The following is a 22,540-nucleotide window of genomic DNA, read 5'->3' as shown; positions in this document are numbered from 1 at the left end:
ACAAAATAGGATACTTGTTTACTGACAGTCCTTAGGAGAGGTAGGAGAGGTACTAAGCGTTTTATATCTGTGCATTAACCTCTACCAACTTCAGTACACTAATAATATTCCAATTCAGGTATTTGCTGAAAGCAAAGCAGGCAGACATTTGCCAAATCCCTGTCCTAGAGTGCTCGGAATGTTCTAGACACGAGCAGGTTGGCAGAGTACCTCTCCGAAGCATGTGCTCCCCTTGCAGCAGCTGCACGATGGCTGTCTGGGTGGCAGGCACGATGATGATGCTGCCATCCTCGCGACCACAGACAAGCCGCCCGTGTGCAGGGATGTACACACTCGTGGTTACTTTCAGAGGGACGTCACTATTGGGAATCACACTCAGTTGATCGATAATCCCAGCAGGACAAGGGTTCAGTTTGTCAAAAGCTTCTTGCAAACTAATAGAAGTTGTCATTCCCAGCCCTGCAGAGGTTTTGTTTTGTGAAAAAGGAAAACATTTGTGCAGGTTAGAAAAACAGTTTTACACAGACAATACATATGACTATGTCTGATGGAGCAATGTGCCCAAGGATGGTAAGTCATCAACGCTAATACCAAGAAGAAAATGTACATTGACAATTTGTTGCTCAATGGTTAGTAAATTGGGTTGTTAAATTAAAAGCTGCAAAATATGGGCCCTTCCTGGTGGTGCATCGGGTTAAAACACAGCACTAAGAAGCTGAAGCCACTTCCGCATGAGTTCGATTCCCACCTGCCCGGAGGTGACCACATGGCGTGGCAGACCTCTCCTGGCCCGCCCGCTGCTCCCCTCAGCAGTGGACTTCGTCAGTCGGCCTATTCTGCTCCCCACTCTGTCTCTGGTGAAGCCTCTCACCCTCTGCATCTCTGGACCTGTACCCCAGTTATGAATAAATAAATAAATCTTTAAAAAAAAAAGTTGCAAAACATGATTTTCCATTACCTTCTGCACCTTCCTTTTTAGCAGGTGTGTCTGATATGTTCCAAATGTTCAATCTTCCAGAAGAATCACCCTGAATTAATAGTTTATGAAAGTGTTCCTTGCCTCCATAGAAGAACCGGGTAACAGGAGGACAAATCAGCAGCTGCCAGAAAAAACAACTTTTTGTTCAATTATCTTTAGAAGCTTTTTAATAAAAATATTTCACACATTAATATTTTTCAGAAAAAGATGTTTAAGCACATTGACTTGGTACCAGAGTAAACAAGTGTTCATGGCCCTCCCTGGTGGCGCAGCGGGCTAAAACACTGCACTAAAAAGCTGAAACCACTTCCGCATGAGTTCGATTCCCGCCTGCCCCATCGTGACCACATGGCACAGCAGACCTCTCCTGACCTGCCCGCTGCTCCCCTCAACAGTGTACTTCGTCAATCTGCCTGTTCTGCTCCCCACTCTGTCTCTGGTGAAGTCTTTCGCCACCCCTGAGTCTCTGGCCTGTACCCCAGTTCTGTATGCACAAATAAGTAAATCTTCAAAAAAAAAAAAAAAAGTATTCATAGCATGAGTGCTCAGCCATATTTTAAAGTAATTTTGTAGCAAGATACAACTGTCAGCTAGTATTCAAATCCAGTATAATACAAACATGCAATGAAAATTACATATGTAGACCTTCTCTAGATTGGTATTCATATGCTTTTTCTCTGCTATCAAAAACTAATTGCTTACCACAACAATGTAATTAATTTAGTGGTCTGTAATTAAATAATGAATAAAGATAACCACTCTTTACTAAAAAAGAGAAGTCTCTATTAAAAGGTCAAAAGGAAGAACTCACTGATCTAGCTTTGTGCCCACTCCTGATTAGTTGTGAAGAATAGCATCAAGTTAAACTTCAGAGCTTGTGCAAATAGAGGACTCCAGGCTTCTAATTAAATGTATTTTTCACTGAGCATAACATTTTCCTTGGTCATATTTACATAACAATTTGGATGAGGGCTGAAATGTTGGCTATAAATCACTAGGAACAAAAAATACTCATTTGGTTTTGTATATATTTTCATTTTTTAAATAAATATTTTCCACTTATGGTCTTCAGTGACTTATGTAGCAATACTAACTGGTGGTGGACTTCCACAATAAAGTTTAGAGTATTAATTTGCAAATACAAATAGTAAGACAAAGAAACATCCTAAAAAGTAGTAATATACAGACTTCAATGTTGGCAATTATAGCTAACAAATCACCTAAAAAGCACCATGCTATAAAGTATACAAACTAAGCATAATCAAATATTTGACTTCTAATAAAGTCTGAATATCACTAATCATTTCAACTGATAAACAACATATTTAACAAGTTGCTATGGTAGCTGTTATAGCCAATATTCTGTATTTTAACACATGAAGTATTCTATGCCACATAATACCTATATTTAACATGTATCAGGGAAGGAGATAATATTTAAAGAAACACAGTATGTATTTGTTTTGTTTTGTTTTATGCATTTTTTAAAGATTTATTTATTTTTGCATACAGAATTGGGAGACAGGCCAGAAGTGTAGGGGTGGTAAGAGGAGTCACCAGAGAGAGTCGGGAGCAGAACAGGCAGATCGACAAAGTACACTGCTGAGGGGAGCAGCAGGTGAGACAGGAGAGGTCTGCTGGGCCTTGTGGGTCAGCTCTGGGGCCGAGGATCAAACTTGCAGTGAAGTGGCTGCAACTAGCTTGCAGTGCTGCATCCTAACCTGTTGCACCACCAGGGAGGGCCTGTTTTATGAATTTTATTTTTAATAGAAATCATTACCCCAAAACTTAACTGGAAGTGTCCTCTAGCAAAGAACAGTCATGAGAATTAATAAATTAGCACAGTTATAGAAGATTTTAATTATACAAAGAAGTGTGAAGTCAGTATATTGGAAACACTCAGGGACAAAAGTATTTTCTTTACCTTACCGGCCCACCACATAGGGATGTGACAAAATGTTCAGGACAATAGAGCTATGGGAACCAGGACATTAGCAGAGGAAATTCTATTTCCGAAACCAGCACCCTCTGCAAGCTGCTCAAAGAAGTTGAAAATCCAGTGGTCAGTGCTGCTCCAGTTCAACTTTAAATTGATACTAAGTAGGTTCTAGACATCTTAAAAGTTTTAGTTTTTATAAGTGGAAAAACCTCTTTTACTCTTTCATGTCTAATGTCTAATGATTTAAATTACTACCTGGCTTGGGAGAGCTATTGCAATGCCTTGTTCAGTAATAAACTATTACTAGCATTAGTACATGACTATCTTTGCTGTTCCACATTGACATCTGCAACGATATCCACAGCATCATGATGATGCTAAATAAAATCATACCATCAATGTTAATTTTATAAAGAAGTAGTTATTTCCACTATGGATTAACATAAGTTAATTTTTATTCCTAGAAAAAGATGAAAGCTGCATTACAGGTAAACTCTCTGTTGTAAGATATGCAAATTTCAAAGTTGTTCTTCTAACTGCTGATGTCAAAGCATTTTACAAAATTTAACATGTCTTGGATTTTATTGAAGATTTCAAAAGCTAAGTTGCCAAAAGACACTAATAAAAAGAGCTGGAAATTTTTTTCAATGTGACTATCAATTATAAGTGATATCTGAAGGTTTTTACCTCTTTATCGGTTCGATCCAAGAGTTTGTGTTGTACAGGAGGGATTAAATTCTCAACTGCTTTTCCCACATCACTGCGGAAAGAATCACTAGCTGGAAGGCAACTGGAAAGGAGAAAACACACAGCTCAATTAAAATACTGCCATTGGTGCCTCTCGGGTGACGCAAGGGATTAAGTCTCAGAACTATGACACTCTGGGAAGCCACTCAGGCATGAGTTTGATCTCTAGCCAGGGAGCTGCCCTACATGGCACAGCAGACTTCACCTATCTCACCCGCTGCTCCCCTCAGCAGTGTATTTCAGTAAATCCACCTGTTCTGCTCCCCACTCTGTCTCTGGTGAGTCCTCTAATCGCCTACACCAAGCTCTTATGCGCACAAATAAAGAAAGCTTAGAAAAAAATACTGACATTGATACATTCAAGTGAATAACATTCCATATTTACTAAGAAAAAATGTTGATATTAAATATTTAATACTATCCCATAAGATAAGGACTTTTTTGACACTGAAGAAAAATATTTTTAAATTAGTTAATCAAATATAGGCATGAAATTTAAATAATCAATATTATTAAAATATCTTATTTAAAATTAAAAAAAAATCAACCTAACTTTTGTAGTTAGAAAACTGAAATTGCAAATCTAACAAAATATGTACATCATACATCTCACTCATACTTTCAGGTTTTACCCTAAATTTGGAATCTTTTACTTTAGATTAGAATCCAACTTAGTATTTATTGAATACCTGGCCGGTAGTTTGTAAATATAACTTTGTCCATTTTCAGTCCAAATGATGACTTTATCTGCTGACACAAAGTCACCTCCAGTCCATGTTTGTCCATTTTCACTGGGCCCTGAACATAACAGGGAATAGTCTCCAGCATCAAATACCTGTAAGAAGTAAGAAATTCATAAACTATATTGGTGTCATTTTACTTAGATTCAGCCACATTTTTCACTAAACAAAACAAAGCTTCTGGAAATATGTTTAACAAGCACCTCACTTTAAAACACCTGCCAGTGTACCCCAGAGCACGTCCACTTCACTAGGGGAGTCACAGGGGACCCCCATCTGTGACCAGTCTCCTGGTGTTGGGACTGAAGTCCAGGATAAGTGGAACAGGATGCTCCCCTACACAAGGACAGGATCCCTACCTTATTACTCAGAGAGAGGAGTGAACCTAAAAAGAATGACAAGTAATATGGAACCAAGTTCCAGAGTCTGGAACAAGTTCCAGACTCTTGTTTGATTCCTAAAATGCAGCATTTCTAACGGTCAACTATGACATCAGAATAACTCCTTACTAGTAGGGAGAATTATCTTACGTTACCTTATTTCATCAATGTTCTAAAATTTTGTACATAGGAAGTTAATACTGCTTCATTATTTAATGATTTTCGCATATAAAAGTCAAGTCCCTAAAATTTCATCAACAAAACTGGATACTGACCTTACACTTGGAAGGCTCACTGAAGTTTACAATGTGTCTCTACAATCATTATCTAACATGACCTTTGAATGACTACAAAGGCAGGCAGGAACTGCTATGCCAGGCAGACAGAAAACCATCACAGGTAAGAGTTACATCACTTGCTCAAGGTCACATCCCATGAGGACAAACTGTTCTTATCATGTCTACCAGAACTTATCTAGCACTTTCAGTATTTGATAAAAGTATATTCTATGTTGCTAAAAAACAAAACAAAAACCTTCCTGGGGGAATGAGTATATCAGTGGTCCAGAATTCTTATTTTATTTTTCTCTAAAGAAAAAAATACAGTTGTTTATACAGAGCTTTGAAATTAGAACAAATCCTAGCCAAATTGACCATGATTTGCTATTATATTTATCAGTATATAACACCAGCCAAGACAACAACAGCCAAGACAAACCCAAGAATGAATAATTAAAAGAAACTGGCCATCTAGCCCTACTATCTATTAAAACAAATTAAAAAGTTACAGAAAATAAAACAACACAGTACTATTTTGCATAAGCTTTAGATGAATCTTTAAGTTCAGAAACAGATCACAGTAATATAGGAATATAGTATATTATAAAAGTATAACAGTAGGAAAATGAATTATTCAACAAGTGGCATCAGGAACTAAGGAGGGAGGGGGCCAGCGGGACTAAAAGTAAAATGGGATCTACAGCTCATAATGTATACAAAATGAATTCCAGATTAAAGATTTAGAGGTAACCAAAACAAAACCATATAGGAGAAAAAAAAAATTAAATCAGTATTTGGTGCACCATTTAGAACCTGTCATAGGCTTAAGAAATCATAAACTAGGGCCCCTCCTGGTGGCACAATGGCTTAAAGTGCAGCACTACGAAGCTAGCTGCATCTGCTTCAGAGTAAATTCAATCCCCAGGCCAGGGAGGTGACCCACATAGTGCAGCAGACCTCTCCTATCACCCAGCTGCTCCCCACAGCAGTGCTCCCCACAGCAGTGTACCTCAGTAGATCCTCCTGTTCTGCTCCCCTCTCTACCTCTGGGGAACCCTCTCACTGTCCCCCAACATGCTTATCATGAGTATATAAGATAACTAGCATTAGATGCAGCCTCAATGGAACAGAAGAGAAAAGCCAAGGAAGATGGGCATGTACATTTCACTGTATCCTCCTAAATTCCTTTCAGTATCATTTGCACATGTTTTACATTTTAAGATAATGCAAGGACTCCAAGCACCACATAGCTAAGCAGCCACTAGCTTTTCTCTCTAACCTGACTGCAAAACAGAGGCCACAGCAGAGGGGTTAGATGGCACTGCCCCAGCAGTCCCCTCCTGTTCTGAGGCAGCGCAGCATGGCGGCAGAGAGCAACCGACTCCATCAGTCTACTTGACTTGTCACCTAGCGACGCCAAAACCACGTGAATAACCTTAGTAGAGTTACTGGTTTCCCTGTGTCCCAGCTGACTTATCTGCAAAATGAGGAAAGTAACAATTCCCATGGTGCTCAGCACCTCTGAGCCGGCGTGCTGATGCTGACTCCAGGTAGGCACACCCAACATCGCTCCCTTGAGTGTTGGCTGGATTCTGTGAATAGCTTGTAGAGAACAAATGTGGCAGAAGTGATGAGATCTTAGAAGATAAGATGGGTCTTGGCTACCACTTCCCTTGATGACTAACTCTGAGGAAAGAGGGCTCCCACGTGGTAAGCTGCACGAGGGAGAGACTCTCGTGGCAGGGGTTATTGTCTCCCGCCAACAAACAGTTGGAAATGAGGCCTGCCACTGCCGTGTGAGTAAGCTCGGAAGCAGAGACTTCCCCAGTTGAATCTTGGAATGAGATCACGTCCCTGCAGACAGCTTCACAGCTGCCTCAGGAGAGACCCTACATCAGCAGTATCCAACTCAGGCAGACCTGGATTCCTGACCCACAGGAACTGGCCGGCGAGCCACGTTTGTTGTTTTAAACTGTAAGTTTTGAAGTAATTTGTTGTGCAGGATTGGAGAACTAATACCCTAGCCTTGGAGCGTGTGGGGCACGAAAGAAAAAATATGTCAAGCTTTGAAAATATGCTAAGCACAAGTACCTCCCAAATGCTGACTCTTCCACTATTACAGAAAAATTAAAGTCTCACAATCTAACTCCTTCCATCATTAGCTCTGAAGTGATGAAGGAAAACTTTCTTACTCCAACTCACAACAGAATAGCAACTGGGAACAAAAACAACCTATAAAAATATCTAACCTGCAAGAAATTCACTACCACATGTTGTATTGACAGGCTACTGACTAAAATAGTAACAAAAGATGGGAATTAAGATCAATAGAATACAATTCACTAATTGACTCATTCTAGAAACAAAAACAAAGATAACTCTATATAGTCAAATCCAACACTTAAAAATATGAAATCCAAATCGGACGTGAATTCCAAATGAGCAAAGGATTCTTGCACCAAACTCTTCCAAACAATCACCCTTGGATATCTGCTAAACCAAAGTCTTGAAGTGTTAAAAATACCATTTTTCGGGCTTTCCATGGTGGCGCAACAGGTTAAAGAATAGCATTATAAAGCCTCCAAAGACACTGCAGTACAAGTTTGATGCCTGGCCAGGAGGTGACCCACACGGGGTGGCAGACCTCTCCTGACCCGCCCACTGCTCCCCTCAGCAGTGTACTTTGTCGATCTGCCTGTTCTGCTTCCCATTCTGTGTCTGGTGAATCCTCTCACCCACCACACCTCTGGCCTGTACCCCAGTCTGAAAGCATAAATAAAAAAAAAAAATGCCATATTTCACAGCTACTTAGTTAAGTTATCTTACCCTCCAGTATTTGGAGCATACTACCAAAAGCGACCGCTGTGTGAATGCACAGAAAGAGATGCTTTGGCAATTCTGACAGTAAATTGGTTTGGACTCCTCCTCAAATATTGGCTCAGTATCCTGAAAAGAAAGAGATTTGTAAAACTTTAGGAATGAGTAGGTTCTCAATTAAAATTGTCACACAATAATAGAGACAAGAGTTAAAGTAATATGTCCCTCACCTCAGGTCCTCACATGAGAACCAATGTAGTAAACAACAGCAAAAAAATACATCCTCAAAACATCTGGGCACAACATTGTTGCTACAAAGGCCTCAGGATAAAAATACTACTAAGAGTCAAAGTGTCATCACTCTGGCCAGGCAGATGAGAAAACCCCCAGTCAATCCCAATTTTCATAGCTACAGGCATTTTTAGGTTGAAACAAAATAATCACTTTCTCCAGTTTCTCCCAGGTTCAACATCCAAAAATTCTCTAAGCAAAGAGATGAGTGTCAATATTGTCAAAAGTTGATTTCTCCTTCTTATTGATTAAAAACAGCTAGAGAAGAATTGAAGCCCAAGAACTAAGAAGCCTAAAAATGGCTTTATATGCTTTTGCAGAGGTTTGCTTTTGAGTTTTTTTTTTTTTTGAGGTGCAGAATTTTGATTATTTTTGCCCTCAATTAAACTTCTTTTTAACTGTGAACTTTAGTGAAAGTAACTGACAAAAATTCCACCTCTTCTATGTTTTTCTATTTCATATTCTTAGCAGTTTCTCTATTTTGTACCCTTGACAGAGTAGACAACTGTCATCAAGAGTAAAAAAAACCTTACAGAGCTATCAAACTAGAGAATCTTCTATGCTAAGTCATAGTTTTTCCTTTACTTTTAAGAAAAAAAGTGGCCTTCCTGATAGTGCAGGGGCTCAAGTCTTAATGCTATCAAGCTATCATCAGCCATTATGGCATGAGTTTGATCCCCAGCTAGGGAGCTGACCCACAGGGCAGAGCAGACCTCTCCTGTCTTGCCTGCTGCTCCCCTCAGCAGTGTATTTCAGCAGATCCACCTGTTCTCCTCCCCACTCTGTCTCTGGTGGATCCTCTCATTGCCACCTCCTCCCTCTGCACCCCAGTTCTTATATGCAAAATTAACTCTTCAAAAAAAAGAAAAAAGGAAGGAGTATATCATTACTGAAATGTAAAACTCCAAAGAAGAAAAAATGAAACATCACTTCCATCCTCCTTTGTCTCACCTGCATGCCACTGATTTCAGAGGTGACAATCCACACCTTCAAGATGCCTGTCACCGAGAGTGCCACCACAGTGTCTTCTAAGCCAGGAAAGAAGCAGAAGCCAAAGTTACAAACATCATATGCTACCTGCCTAAACATGGTACACTTTGTTGAGTTAAAATTTATGCTTGGCCCTCCCTGCTGGCGCAGTGGGTTAAAGCACAGCACTAAGAAGCTGAAGCCACTTCCGCATGAGTTCGATTCCCACCGGCCCCAGAGGAGACCACATGGCACGGCAGACCTCTCCTGACCCGCCCGCTGCTCCCCTCAGCAGAGTACTTTGTCGATCTGCCAGTTCTGCTCCCCACTCTGTCTCTGGTGAAGCCTCTCGCCGCCCCTGCACCTCTGGCCTGTACCCCAGTTCTGTATGCATAAATAAATAAATCTTTAAAAGAAAAACTTATGTTTACTGAGGTAATATATAGTCTACTATAATACAACTAAATAGTATATTTTACAGTTAGCATAAAAAGCATAATTCTATACTTCATGAAGTACCAAAACCTGGATTTGGAAACACAAATTAATAGAGATAACCAAAAATTTGGAATTCAAAGAAAAGATGCTTCTAGGTATTTGGATCTATTTTTAAATTTCTAAGCAACAAATTTCTAATAGCCTCAAATGTTCTTGATTGCTCTGTTAACAAAGAGCTTTCACTCTTCAAAATTCACTGGTAATTATTTTTCACAGATGAGCTTTCACAGTATGTCCTTACCACAAGCGCTTCCCCTTTGCCCCTATGCCATCTAGACATTTAATTATATTCTCCATAGTCGGTGATCAAGAGAAAGACATGATATAAATTCACAGGCTTTGGATAAGGAAGAAGTCACAGCAACCACAGAAACAAACGGGAACTCTGACACAAAGAACATTGGAAAGCAAGAGAGAGGCAGAGTTTAAAATCACATCTTCCTCCCTAATCAACCAGTGAAAATGTGAACTGCTTATTCCACTTAAATTCAATTTGCTTAACTGTAAGCAAATAAAGGTAGATCACAACAGTATTTATACATTAGTGAGTTGTTATGAAAATTAATAAAAACCACAGATAGATAATGCAATCCTCACACTAACACAGATTAGCTATTATTGTTATTAAAAAGGATTGTTTGCCAGCTCTAAGTAAAATATCTGACCATATTAGATGGTCCCTAGACAATGAAGTCACTGGAAGCCCCTGATTACAATTCCATGATCCCTGCATTAAAAAGCTGTGAAACTGCTCATGAGTCTGTCAATTACAGTAAAAGTACAACTTACAGAGCCCTTCCCGGTGGCGCCATGAGTTAGGACGCAGCACTGCAAGCGAGCTGTAGCCACTTCAGTTCGACTCGATCACTAGCCCCGGAGGTGTTCACATGGCATGGCGAACCTCTCCTGACCCGCCCGCTGCTCCCCTCAGCAATGTACTTCGACGATCTGCCTGCTCTGCTCCCCACTCTGTCTCTGGTAAAGCCTCTCACTGCCCCTGCCCTCTAGCTTGTACCCCAATTCTGTGTGTATAAACAAATAAATCTTTAAAAAAAAAGGACAACCTACATTTATCTCTGAAAAATCTCAGATATCCGCAGACTAGTATAAATGGAAATTTAAAATGTATATAATACCAAAGTTGATGACATTCAGAATTGATGACATTCAGAATTCCATGCACACCGCCAAATTCTCCAATAGTCATGTTTCACCCTGTCCAGACTGACCAGGTGTGTATGTGAATGTCTTATACAGAAAGAACATAAAAATTCAAAATAAGCAAACTACTTGTCACAAAGTCCTCCTCATCTCCCAGATCGTAGCAGACTCTACCTGACTGGGCAGTCTCCCAGCTTAGCCTGAAGCCCCTCTGTGGCCTTGGTGAACTCCAGCATCTCTGTACTTTTTTCTCCACCTTGTCACTCTTTCACCCTTAAGTACTTCTGAGTCCCTTAAGTACCTCAATCATTGTACCTAGAAAATAATACACCCTCAAATATGTGGTGAGCAGGTGTTAAGTAAAAAGCTGTGCACTGATTCGACCACAAAGAGGTTATAGAGGAAAGCTACATAGACTGGAGGCTGCCCACTCAGGCTGGTGGGGTCATACGATGATTAAGGAAACGACTCTGCCATCCATCTGGCCATCGGTCAGCCACAGACTTGTTCTGTGAACTTGGCAAAGTTGGACTACTCTAACTCTTACCAGTCACCTCATCCACACAGCTGATAAAAACAGTGCCGACTCCACTGGGTGATATGAGAACTGAGGACCTAAGGACAGGTGTGGTGAGTGCCTGAATCTGCGAGCCTTTAAATGACCTCCTCAGTGGTTCTAGGTACAGGTCAGTCTGTACAGAAGAGCACAAAGCCATGAAGCCACTTGGGAGCAAAAGAATGATCCTAAAATGGTTTATAAGAATATATTCGATGTTCACTGTTAATTACTGCTCTTTCCCTGAACTATTTGACTTTTGTTCTCGTAGTTATTATTAAAAGCTTTTAACTCAAATGAAAAGATAGCCGCGTTTAGTTAGATTCTACTTTAATTAAATTGACCTGTGTGTGATCTCTTCTCTTTTCATTATCTCCACATAAAGTGACAAAACCAAGTCCTGAAATACACAGGAAAAGCTACTGTTCCTCCCACCATACCGCCAAGGGGTTAAGATATTCTTCCTATACCCAGAAAAATCACCCACATCTCTAAGGTTGCCCAAAAAAGTGACCTGTGCCATGGAGTGGAGACAATAGCCCTTTAAAGTCCTAATTGAATCAAAGATTCTTCATGAGGATAAAGACAGATCAATTACTAGAGTCATTATTTCTTAGTAGAAGAATATAACCAAATATATTAACATAAGAAAAAGTATAGAAGTCTCTAACATGGGTTACAATGTTAATGAAAAATCAAAAGTCTGTAAAAAAGTTAGTAAAATCAACATTAGGTCATGGAGCTGAAGTCCTTAAGGCACCGTGCCCACTGACCTTGAGTTCGGTTGGATCGAATAATGCTCATGGAGCTAATCCAGTCTGGAGAGATCTTTGAAACTAAGGAATATAACACCTCAAGGCTGGTGGCATCCACAACGAGGATTTCAGGATAATGGCCATGGCATAAAAGCCTTCCTTCTCGCTGATTTCCAACAGAGAACTGGTAGAACTAAAATAGAAAAGATTTTTCAAGTATTCTCCTTTAATTTTGTACCTGATTCACCTGCATTCACCAAACTTATTATGAGATCCTCCTAAGAGCTCGATTTATTTTTTCAGGCATGTACTATGTGGTACATATTATACTGTGCCTATGTACACACATGTCATTATAGTCATATTTGAAAATGTATAGTCATATTTGAAATGTAAAGGAAAAGTATTCTTTTTCTAACACCAATGATTTTTTTTGAACTGCTGATAATTCTTTCTTATCCTTCTGTATCATCTAAAACAAGACTGTTGAATAAAATAAAGCAAATAATATTAACTTCATAAATCAAAGCAAAAGGAAGTCTCAGATCACAAAAGAATCTGAATTTTATATAAATAAGAATAAGTAAAGGTTTGTAATTACTGGTTATGAACAAATAAAATTTAGAAGCTGATTGATAAATACAAGTATGTAATAATCAGGAGTAAATTCTGATTGATGAGTGTGTTTCAAATCAGGGTATGAATCATCTTTGTAACCCATTCTCATAGGTAACACTTTGCAAGAAAAATAAAGGAAGAACCTATACAATATTGATTTATATGCTATTCATAACAAGAATCACTCAAAAGGATAAAATGGATTTCAGGGCCAGAAAGCAAATGGAGAATAACTATCAAAACAAAAGCGACATCTTAACAAAGGACCTGTCTGCCCTTGGCTTCAAGAAAATGATTCTCTTAGTGAACTGATTCACCTACAAGATTAAAATAATTTATAAAGGTAATGAATTTACAGGATTTTATTACCCCTTTCTCCTTGCAAATTGTGATGATTTATTAGATGATTAAAAACTGAACAATATGTACCTTTAAGTAAAAACCACACAGCATTAAATGAACAATTTTTAAGAAGCTTTGCCAGCTTAAAAATTGTCATTAAAGATAGGTATCTACCCAAAAGACACAAAAACACTGGTTCAAAAAGATACCTGCACCCCTATGTTTATTGCTGCTTTATTTACAATTGGAAAGACATGGAAACAACCTGAATGCCCAAAAGCAGATGACTGGATTAAAAAAATGTGGTACATATACACAGTGGAGTATTACTCAGCAACCAAAAACGAGAAACACATGTCTTTTGCAGCAACTTGGATGGAGCTGGAAAAGATCATGCTTAGTGAGATAAGCCAGAAAGAGAAAGAAAAATACCAATGGTTTCACTCATAGCAGGAGTATAATGGACCAGGCAAAATAATATTAATAATAATGAACAGAGACATTTTATGGGGTGGAGTGGGGAATGGGATCAAAAACAGTGGGGGGAAGGAAATGCACTGGAATATGGTGATGGCACATGGGTGATTTGGTGATGGGAAGCCCACGGGGATTACAACTGAGATGGAAAAAATGTACAAGATGATGTAAAAATAAACTATTATTTTCTAAAAAAGTAAAAAATTGTCATGAAAGACCTATTTACCTCACTAACCGCTGCCTCACTCCAAAACATTCGTATTGCTTTTCTAACCTGTGCTGGGAAAGAGGGCTTTCTTTCTAAGCAAATGTTTTTTTTTTTTTTTATTTGTTCCAAGAGAGGGCAGTATCATGTACCAGAAGCAACACAGTTCCTAGTGTTAGATAAATCTGATTTAGGATCCTGGCGTCAGGAATGACTCACCGTGAGACTAGGTCACCTCATTTAATCACTCAGGGTCTCAGCTTCCTTACAGGTAAAATGATATGCTTCTATTTAATTTTGAAGGATCTGGAGAAACTAAATGAAACACTAGACAAGAAACGCCTACGTAATATTTGCTCAATAAACGTGAGTACCCTTCTCTTCCCTTTTTCCTTCCCCGTGGAAAATGTAAGTCACATTTTCCATATTCTTAGTAATTTGCCCAGCACTCAACACAGTGAGTGATGAATGAACTCAAGCACAAAGAGCTTGATAATTATGAAAGAGTAAGAAAAAATACCAAGAACATTAAGTCAGAAACTAGAAAATGCTGTGTAAATTCCTACCTAAGTCAAGCAGAGAAGTGGTCATTTCTTCTACAAAGTTAGAAAGTCAAAAATGTACCCAGGTCATGAGCAATTTATTGGTATGATCTAAAGGTTAACTGTGGCAATCATGAATGAAATCAGAGACGTCAGCAAGAGTGAATTCCGTTAATTAGGCTACAGGGCACTGGTTTACCCACTAGTAAAGGGCACCATACCTGGGAAGCCAGGGGCGCCAGAGTCAGCTGAAGGTGCAGAAGCAAACGGTGTGCCCCACACCTTTCCTCACCAGTCTCCTCTCCTTTATTATCCTCCCAACTAACCACCATAAAAGTAAGATTTTCACTGCTACAACTCTAGTCTTCATTTCTTATTGCCTGTCCCCATTCATTTTTCATGTTAATATGGAGGATCAGTGTTTATAAAAGATTGTAAAAATTATATACCTGTAACGCTTGTGCTAATTTGGACAGTTCTTAGCATAGCTACTAACCTGTATGCCAGTATGCGTGCAGGCTAATTTTGTAAATTCAATACATCGGCCATCATTCACATCCCAGAGACACATTTCTCTGTAAAACAAAATAACAGCTAGCCTTAAATTCAACTTTGTCAACTTCAGTCTCCATTAAAGTTGATTATAGAAAAAGAAGTAGGTAAAGTAAATAATCATTAGTGCTATTCATCAAAAATTCTGGTCTTCCCATTCATGGTCCCACCCTCCCCTCCACCCTACTCTACTCCCCTCCACCCGACTCTGATCCACTTTCCTTCCTAGCTCAGGATAGGGTTGCACATCCTGATTCCCTTTCATTGATAGAGTTGCAGGAATAGTTCTGGTTAGAACTAATGTGAGGCTCTCCAGAACAGTCCTCTGCCTACACTCTAGACAGCATCTGCTTTAGTTAGTGGTTGCACTATTACCCTCTACCGAAGGTAAGAATAATAACAAAAAGAGCAAAGTCCCAAGTGATAAATAAGAGGCAGGTGACAAAAACAAGAAATAAACTTTTCATGTAAACCACTGAGGTTTCCATTGGTTATGAACATAGCTAGAAAATTAAGCACAAAAACGAAAATTAAAGTCAACTGAATTTTAAACCTCTGCGAATTAAATAACACTCCATTTTCATTCCTGTGTTTATTGCAGAAGTATTGCATGCACAACAAAATAACTTTAGTAAGAACAACAGTGAAAATGAGAAATGTCAATATACCTTGTCTTTTAAAGATACAAACTTAAGATTTAAAAGGAGACATTAATAAAATCTAATGAGCCTGATATATTTGGGGTTTTCTTCAGGATACCCATTCCTACATCTCACATGGCATGAAACAATTCTTGAAAGGATAGAAAACCTATATAGAATATGGGTTCTGGCCCTCCCTGGTGGCACAACTGGTTAGGACACAGCACTACAAGCTGGTCACAGACACCTCAGTGCAAGTTCAAACCCCAGCTCCGGAGGTGACCCACATGATGCAGGAGACCTCTCCTGTCTCACCCACTGCTCCCTTCTGCAGTGTACTTCATCAATCTGCCTGTTCTGCTCCCCACTCTGTCTCTGGTGAATCTTCTCACTGCCCCTGCCACCTCTGGCCTGTACCCCAGTTCTGTATGCATAAATAAATTAACCTTAAAAAAAAAAAAAAAGACTATGCATTCTGATGTGATTATTATTTATTTATTTATTTATTTTTAAAGATTTATTTATTTATGCATACAGAACTGGGGTACAGGCCAGAGGCTCGGAGCGGTGAGAGGCTTCACCAGAGACAGAGTGGGGAGCAGAACAGGCAGATCGACGAAGTACACTGCTGAGGGGAGCAGCGGACGGGTCAGGAGAGGTCTGCCACACCATGTGGTCACCTCCGGGGCAGGCGGGAATCGAACTCATGCGGAAGTGGCTTTAGCTTCTCAGTGCAGTGCTTTAACCCGCTGCGCCACCAGGGAGGGCCGTGATTATTATTTAAAGGACCAAAAAGTACTATATTTTTACCTGACGCTGCCCTTCTTGTTCTAAATAGTTCTACAAGATTCTTTTCAAGTTCCTAAGTTATGAGTGATGGAACAGGCAAGTTAAATAATTCTCTTTCAGTTCTCCAAATCTCAACAACACAGTGTATAAATAAACCATTTTCTAATCACCAAAAAAAAGTTTTAAAAATTCCTGACACTCTAGATCCTACAACTACTGTCCAATGATCTCACTCAGCAAAAGCAAGTTACACTGAAGTTAGCAACATCTGTGGCTATGTCAGTGTGTTAACATACATCAATATAACTATGAACTTCTGCATTACTTCATTTTCCCAACTAATGCGCTCATAGCATCACTCAGGTTTTTTACAGCTCTCCAAGTTGTCTGCCAGCTCAATAAAAGGCATGAGGATTAATGATCATCCTTTAACTTTTACAGTATTATGAGTTTCTCAAAAGCCGGGCAAAGGCATAATCATAAATTATAATAAAACTATTATAAAAATCCTTTAAAATGATAAAATTTACATTTTTGAAACTGTATTTCAAAAATCCCTCTTTCAGTTGAGACAATGATCACATTTATTCAAAACATATGCCGAAAGAAAAAAAATCCCTACTTACTAATACACTGGCAGTGTTTGAATTATACTTACCCACTTTCGGATGCACTGACAATGTATTGCTTGTCACTAGAAGCACAGGCCTTAGACAAACAAGTGATTGAAGCTGTATGGCCAAACAACAGTGCTCGAGGATTAACCTAGAAATACAAAAATACGTTGAAGGTGCAAATTTTTCAAAATCTGTATTTTTAGAAACTATTACATATTTAATGTAAATATATAGATATAGATGACTTCTCAAGTCTCAAGCAAAACACCCATTTAATGTTTACACCCATTTAATGTTTAAATCATACAACTAAGTAGTTCCGAGGTTAATATTGGTTCACCAATAGGTACCATTACTTACCCAATATCAGAGAATGAGTGAGGGAATCTGGGTTCAAGGCTATCTTAAGCACTAAGTCACAGCACAATGGGAAACCAGGTTAAGAATATGAATTAGTATATAAAATAATCTGACCATACTGATTTTTTAAATAATAACCTTGAACGGTCTGAAAAGCATATTTAGAGTCTCTAGTTGACACTCCCAAATACAAAAAATAAAGGACATTTCACCCTCACTTATGCTGATATCAATGTTAACTGTCAGGAACTAAGAGTGACCTTCACAGAATAATGAGTAAGTCACACAGAGCCCTATAGGAGGTCAACTTAGTAACCACTATTCTCAAATAGTCTAGCAAGTAGTCCCCAAATATATTTAGGTAATCACTAAAATACTGCTTTTGCAATTTCTTTCCTGTATGTTATTGCTACCATGTTAAGCCAGGCCACCCCTTTTACAGATAAATGGAGATCAAAAACATGAATGGCAAAGGTCTTAACTACCATTTGGTTGCCATTGTTTTTTATCATTTAGAATGCAATGAGTTTATTGACTAGGGCAGGAAAGGCTGCCCTAGCTACTATTTTGAATCTTCTGCTAGCAAAAGAGTTTGGGAAGATACCAGAACTTGAAGTAGCACATGCCTCCCCCCTGAATGTTACATTTCTTCTTATTGGTCTTTCACAGGCATTCATCACTGATGGAAAGAGTGATACTGAAAACGCCTCCATATACCTCAAAAGATAATACCAAGCCAACATTTCTCTATCCTTCTTCTCCCCAAGTAAATAGTTTGACACCCTTAATAACTTTCAAAAGATGTATTTCTTCAAATAGATTAAATTAAAATGCCCTAATGATTCCAGTTCTGTGAAATGTCCATAATAGCAAATGTATAGAGACAGAAAATACATTAGTCATGGCCTGAGGGGAGGTGGCATTACAACTGAGAGCTGACGTGTGTGGGGTTTGGCTCTAGGTGATGATAATGGTTTGTCATTTACTCTGGTGATGGCTGTACAACTTGCATATAAAAATCATTCAGTTGTACACTTTCCATGAGTAAATGATATGGCTTGTGAATTATACTTCATTAATTGTGTTACCAAAAAGAAACAAATAATTGTATAACCAATGAACTTTCTTACTCAGATATGACAGGCCAGCCACCACTCAATGTTCTCTGTTGTCCTTTACAGAAAAGTTCCCAGGGAGAGTTTTCAGAAAAGGAGGTCACAAATAGGGAAAGAGAGAAAGTAGAAGAAGCTCTGAAGGGTGATAGTGGAACTGAAGGTATCAGTGTGAACTCTGTATGTGCTCACAAGGGTACATTTTCTAGCCTATCAAGTGAGAAGGCCAGGAGCGAGCAAGGAAGCCATCCATCGAGGTGAAGAGAGGGTGAAGAGTGGCAATAATGCACTGTGAATTCTCAAGTAAACACAACAAAAAGTTTTGTTCTCTTCAAAACATTCACCTTAGAAAGTTTGAGTGTTCAAAATTAGTTTTTAGTATCTTTTTGAAGACTTCCCTCAGTAGGGATAAAGATCGTCAGTGCAACATTTTAAACCAACTGGGGTAGATGCTATATTTGAAAACAGTTAACAGCAGCGAAAGTCAACTTTGATGAATAATATAAAGAACCACTTTAAACTGTGCCGATTTCAGTCAAAATGTATCTCTCAGAGTCTGTAGCCACGTGTTATACTGGGACTGCATTATTTTCTATTATGTAGTTGCTGTTATTTAAAAAGTACAATAGGCATTTCAAATACTTACTTCCAATTCTGCTGAAAGATCCCAGAGACATATTTGTCCATCATGACAGCCAGTTACAATTGTGGACCCATCATCTGTTAAAAGCACTGCTGAGATGCAATGTGTTGGTGCTTTGCGACCCCAAAGAACAATAGGTAGGACAAGGCTGTTTCCCGCCATTGCGCTTTCAAACCTGATGGTGGTGAGAATGGTGTCAGACATTACAATATTATTATAGCTTCAACTTGAACTTCTGAAATACTAAGAATTCCTTTATAAAACTATATATATGTATCATGTAGAACATGTGGCATATAGCTTGGTGAAATAAGCCAGAAAGAAAAGGAAAAATACCGGATGGTTTCAGTCATAGCAGGAATATAATGAGCCAGGTGAGAAAATAATAATAATAATGAACAGCTAAATACCAGAGACATTTTATGGGGGTAAAGTGGGGAAAGGGATCAAAAACAGTGGGGGAGAGAAATGCACTGGACTATGGTGATGGCACATGGGTGATTTGGTGATGGGAAGCCCACGGAGATTACAACTGAGATGGAAAAAAGCACAAAATGATGCAAAAATAAACTATTATATTATTTTAAAAAATAGAAATAAGTAAAATTTTAAAAAATGTGGCCTATAAACATATAAAATCTTACTTTACATATAAGCTAATTAAAATCTGTTATCCTCACATTAAATCAAGCATCATTATTATAGGTCCTCTTTCACAAGTAAAGACAGTTGAGTCATAGAGTCACAAAGTCAAGTGAAGGAATAGAGCCCAGCTCAGAGGCCACACAGCCCAATTTCAAAACCTGCAGTCTTACTCCCAATGACAGATGAGGTCTCTGAATCTTGATAAGTCTCCAAACCATCAAAAATAGAAAAACTTGATGTGGTTTCACAGTGCTCTAATCATTAAAAAGAGTTATGGTCAGTGAGAAACTCACTCATCTGTATTTATTACAAATCTATTATGTCTCAAGGTCATGTCTTTTGGTTGTAAACTCTGACAAAAGATTTTTCTCTTTAAACTTATTTCCACACAATAAAAATTTCATTCTGGCAAAAGGCGCTGAAACTTGAGATGAATCACGGGTGAGCCAGTGTATGCTAGAGAGCATCTCTTGCTACAACGCACAAATAGAAGGAATTATTTTTTGATCTAACAAAATCGAGATTTAGCTGGTGAAACAGTTATTAACTGTGCAGATAAAGCCTTAAAAACTAGTCCAGAGAAGATAGAGAGAAAAAGAACAAGAAAGAAGGTTCACAGAAGCCAGAAAGTTCTGCCAGATCTTATGAGCTAACAGGGATCACCTATAGGATTAACACATGGTCAATCAAAAGAAATGGTCACTACAGTGAATGTTTTTTCTGCCAAGGACTTTTAAGTGATGAGAAATGATACGGATGTAATTATGAACTTTTCAGAATGCTAAGACCATCCTAAGAAATTTTCAGAAACACTTAAAGAAACCAAGCTAGTAGCTGTGGTCTGTAAGTTAGCTACTTCTAGCAGAAACATGTGCTTCAAACCACTGCCTATTCTCTTTAAGCAATTCATAAAACCTAAACTAAAATTTATTTTAAAAATAATCATGGCAAGAATGAGGCAAATGAAAAAATTATGAATGACGAGGGAAGGCTTTCTTGGAATGAATGTTAAAAATATTTAAAACAACCTCTATATACATATATATGTGTATGTATGTACATACACATATATATGCATATATATACATATATGCATATATATACATATATGCATATATACACATATATGCATATATATACATATATGTGCATATATACACCCATATATATACATATTTTTTAGAGAATACATGGTTTTCATCACTTTATTTTCCCTCCCCCAAACTCCATATTTTTTGCTACAAGAAAAAAGATAATAAAAGAAACTCCAATTTAATTTCCTACTGGTAAAACTCTGTATGTATCATGTTCACCATCTCATATGCTACTAGGATAGTAACAAGTAATTCTGTATTTCTATTTGCTATTAGAGAATGAAATCAAGGGTAAACCAATTTTAATAAAGTTGGTACAGTGTGTTCCTGGCTGAGTAACATATCCAACATGATGATTTTTGCAGAAAGAGAATTTGGAAGGAGTTCACTTTTCCATGGTGACGACATTCAGTTTTAAGTTGTATTTCCCAAAGAAGATTTCTCTCAATTAAATAAACCCACACATGGACCACAATATGGTGAGATCTGGAAACACTGTCTCTTGAGATATCTGAGGATTCATATTTGATGCAGACAGCAAAGCTGACAGAGATGCAAACATCTAGATGCCAAGATGCAGGACAAAGGGTTATATGCACTATAGGAGATGTGTCTTTGCTAATATAAAAGGGAAGAAAATTCTGGAAAGTGACAAGGCTACTCAGAGAATAGGTCTTCAAACAAGTGAAAATGATCATCCACAACATGATAAAGATACAGCTTATATCATCATTTGTGTGTGTATTTGTTAGATTTTATTCTTTTTCTGTGAAATGGTTTCCTTCATTTATTTTATTGTATTCATTTAAAATGACATTTTTTGGAGAGCAGAAAAATATTGAATATATACAGCAAAAAAAACCCTCATTTCAACAAAAAATAAAATACCTCAAAACATTTTTCTAATTTCTTCAAGATCTAATAAAACAAAAGAAGGATTACCTGAAACTGCCATTAAATTGACAACCAATTAAACCTAGTTCTAAGGAATAAGTTAAAACAAAAAGTGGGAAAATTAGCCAGGTCCTAACAATTTAAATAGGGAGGATGTAGGAATCAAAGTTTGAATATCTTTAAACTGAATGAACAACAGATAAGCCAAGACACACTAAGTTGGCACATAAGAGAATTTCTAAGAAAACAAAAGACAGTAAAAAATCTAAAACATGAGCTTTGCAACCACCATCATTCAGCTACTCACACACTTAATATCCTGTCTTAGTGGGCCCTGCCTGGTGGCGCAGTGGGTTAAAGCACAGCACTAAGAAGCTAAAGCCACTTCAGCATGAGTTCAATCCCCATGCTGGAGGTGACCCACATGGCGCGGCAGACCTCTCCTGACCCACCCGCTGCTCCCCTCAGCAGTGGGCTTTGTTGATCTGCCTGTTCTGCTCCCCGCTCTGTCTCTAGTGAAGCCTCTCACCGCCCCTGCAACTCTGACTTGTACCCCAGTTCTGTATGCATTAATAAATAAATCTTAAAAAAAAAATCCTATCTTTGTACCTACATTATCATCTACTGTATGAAGGAAACTAAATGTATCCCAAAAGTGTTTTACTAAGTAGAAATGAAACACATCATAGAACAGGGTTCACTGTAGGAGGGAAATATTTGAATGGAAAAGGCCCAACACAAAAGTGATTGAACAAATGAAAATGAACACTCTTCAATAGAAACACTTCAATAGAATAAATGAATAATCTGATATAGTATCAATTTTAACAGAAAATGAAGAAAATTATCTTATCAACCCTCCAAAATATTATGTGCAGTTGATTCATATGTTGCATATT

At 38.2% G+C, this 22,540-nt stretch overlaps 1 protein-coding gene across 3 annotated transcripts in view; it reads right to left on the bottom strand.

The window, feature by feature from the left end:
* Positions 1–22,540, bottom strand: part of WDR7 (WD repeat domain 7) — a 274,767-nt gene that overhangs the window by 239,626 nt on the left and 12,601 nt on the right. For all 3 annotated transcript variants that reach the window (XM_012725890.1, XM_012725891.1, XM_004683929.2), the window contains 10 exons: positions 19,012–19,183; positions 16,935–17,041; positions 14,791–14,869; positions 12,129–12,303; positions 9,123–9,199; positions 7,890–8,009; positions 4,355–4,500; positions 3,606–3,708; positions 959–1,100; positions 211–459 (listed from right to left, as the gene is read on the bottom strand). In XM_012725890.1, the coding sequence (XP_012581344.1) occupies positions 211–459; positions 959–1,100; positions 3,606–3,708; positions 4,355–4,500; positions 7,890–8,009; positions 9,123–9,199; positions 12,129–12,303; positions 14,791–14,869; positions 16,935–17,041; positions 19,012–19,170 (1,357 nt within the window). In that variant the 5' untranslated portion in view covers positions 19,171–19,183. The remainder of the gene's footprint in view (positions 1–210; positions 460–958; positions 1,101–3,605; positions 3,709–4,354; positions 4,501–7,889; positions 8,010–9,122; positions 9,200–12,128; positions 12,304–14,790; positions 14,870–16,934; positions 17,042–19,011; positions 19,184–22,540) is intronic.

The sequence above is a fragment of the Condylura cristata genome, unplaced genomic scaffold (assembly GCF_000260355.1).
Source record: "Condylura cristata isolate star-nosed mole 26May11 unplaced genomic scaffold, ConCri1.0 scaffold00016, whole genome shotgun sequence".
NCBI classification, from domain to species: Eukaryota; Metazoa; Chordata; class Mammalia; order Eulipotyphla; family Talpidae; genus Condylura; species Condylura cristata.
The sequence above is the reverse complement of the archived record's forward strand: the minus strand, read 5'-3'. Positions and strand labels throughout refer to the sequence as shown.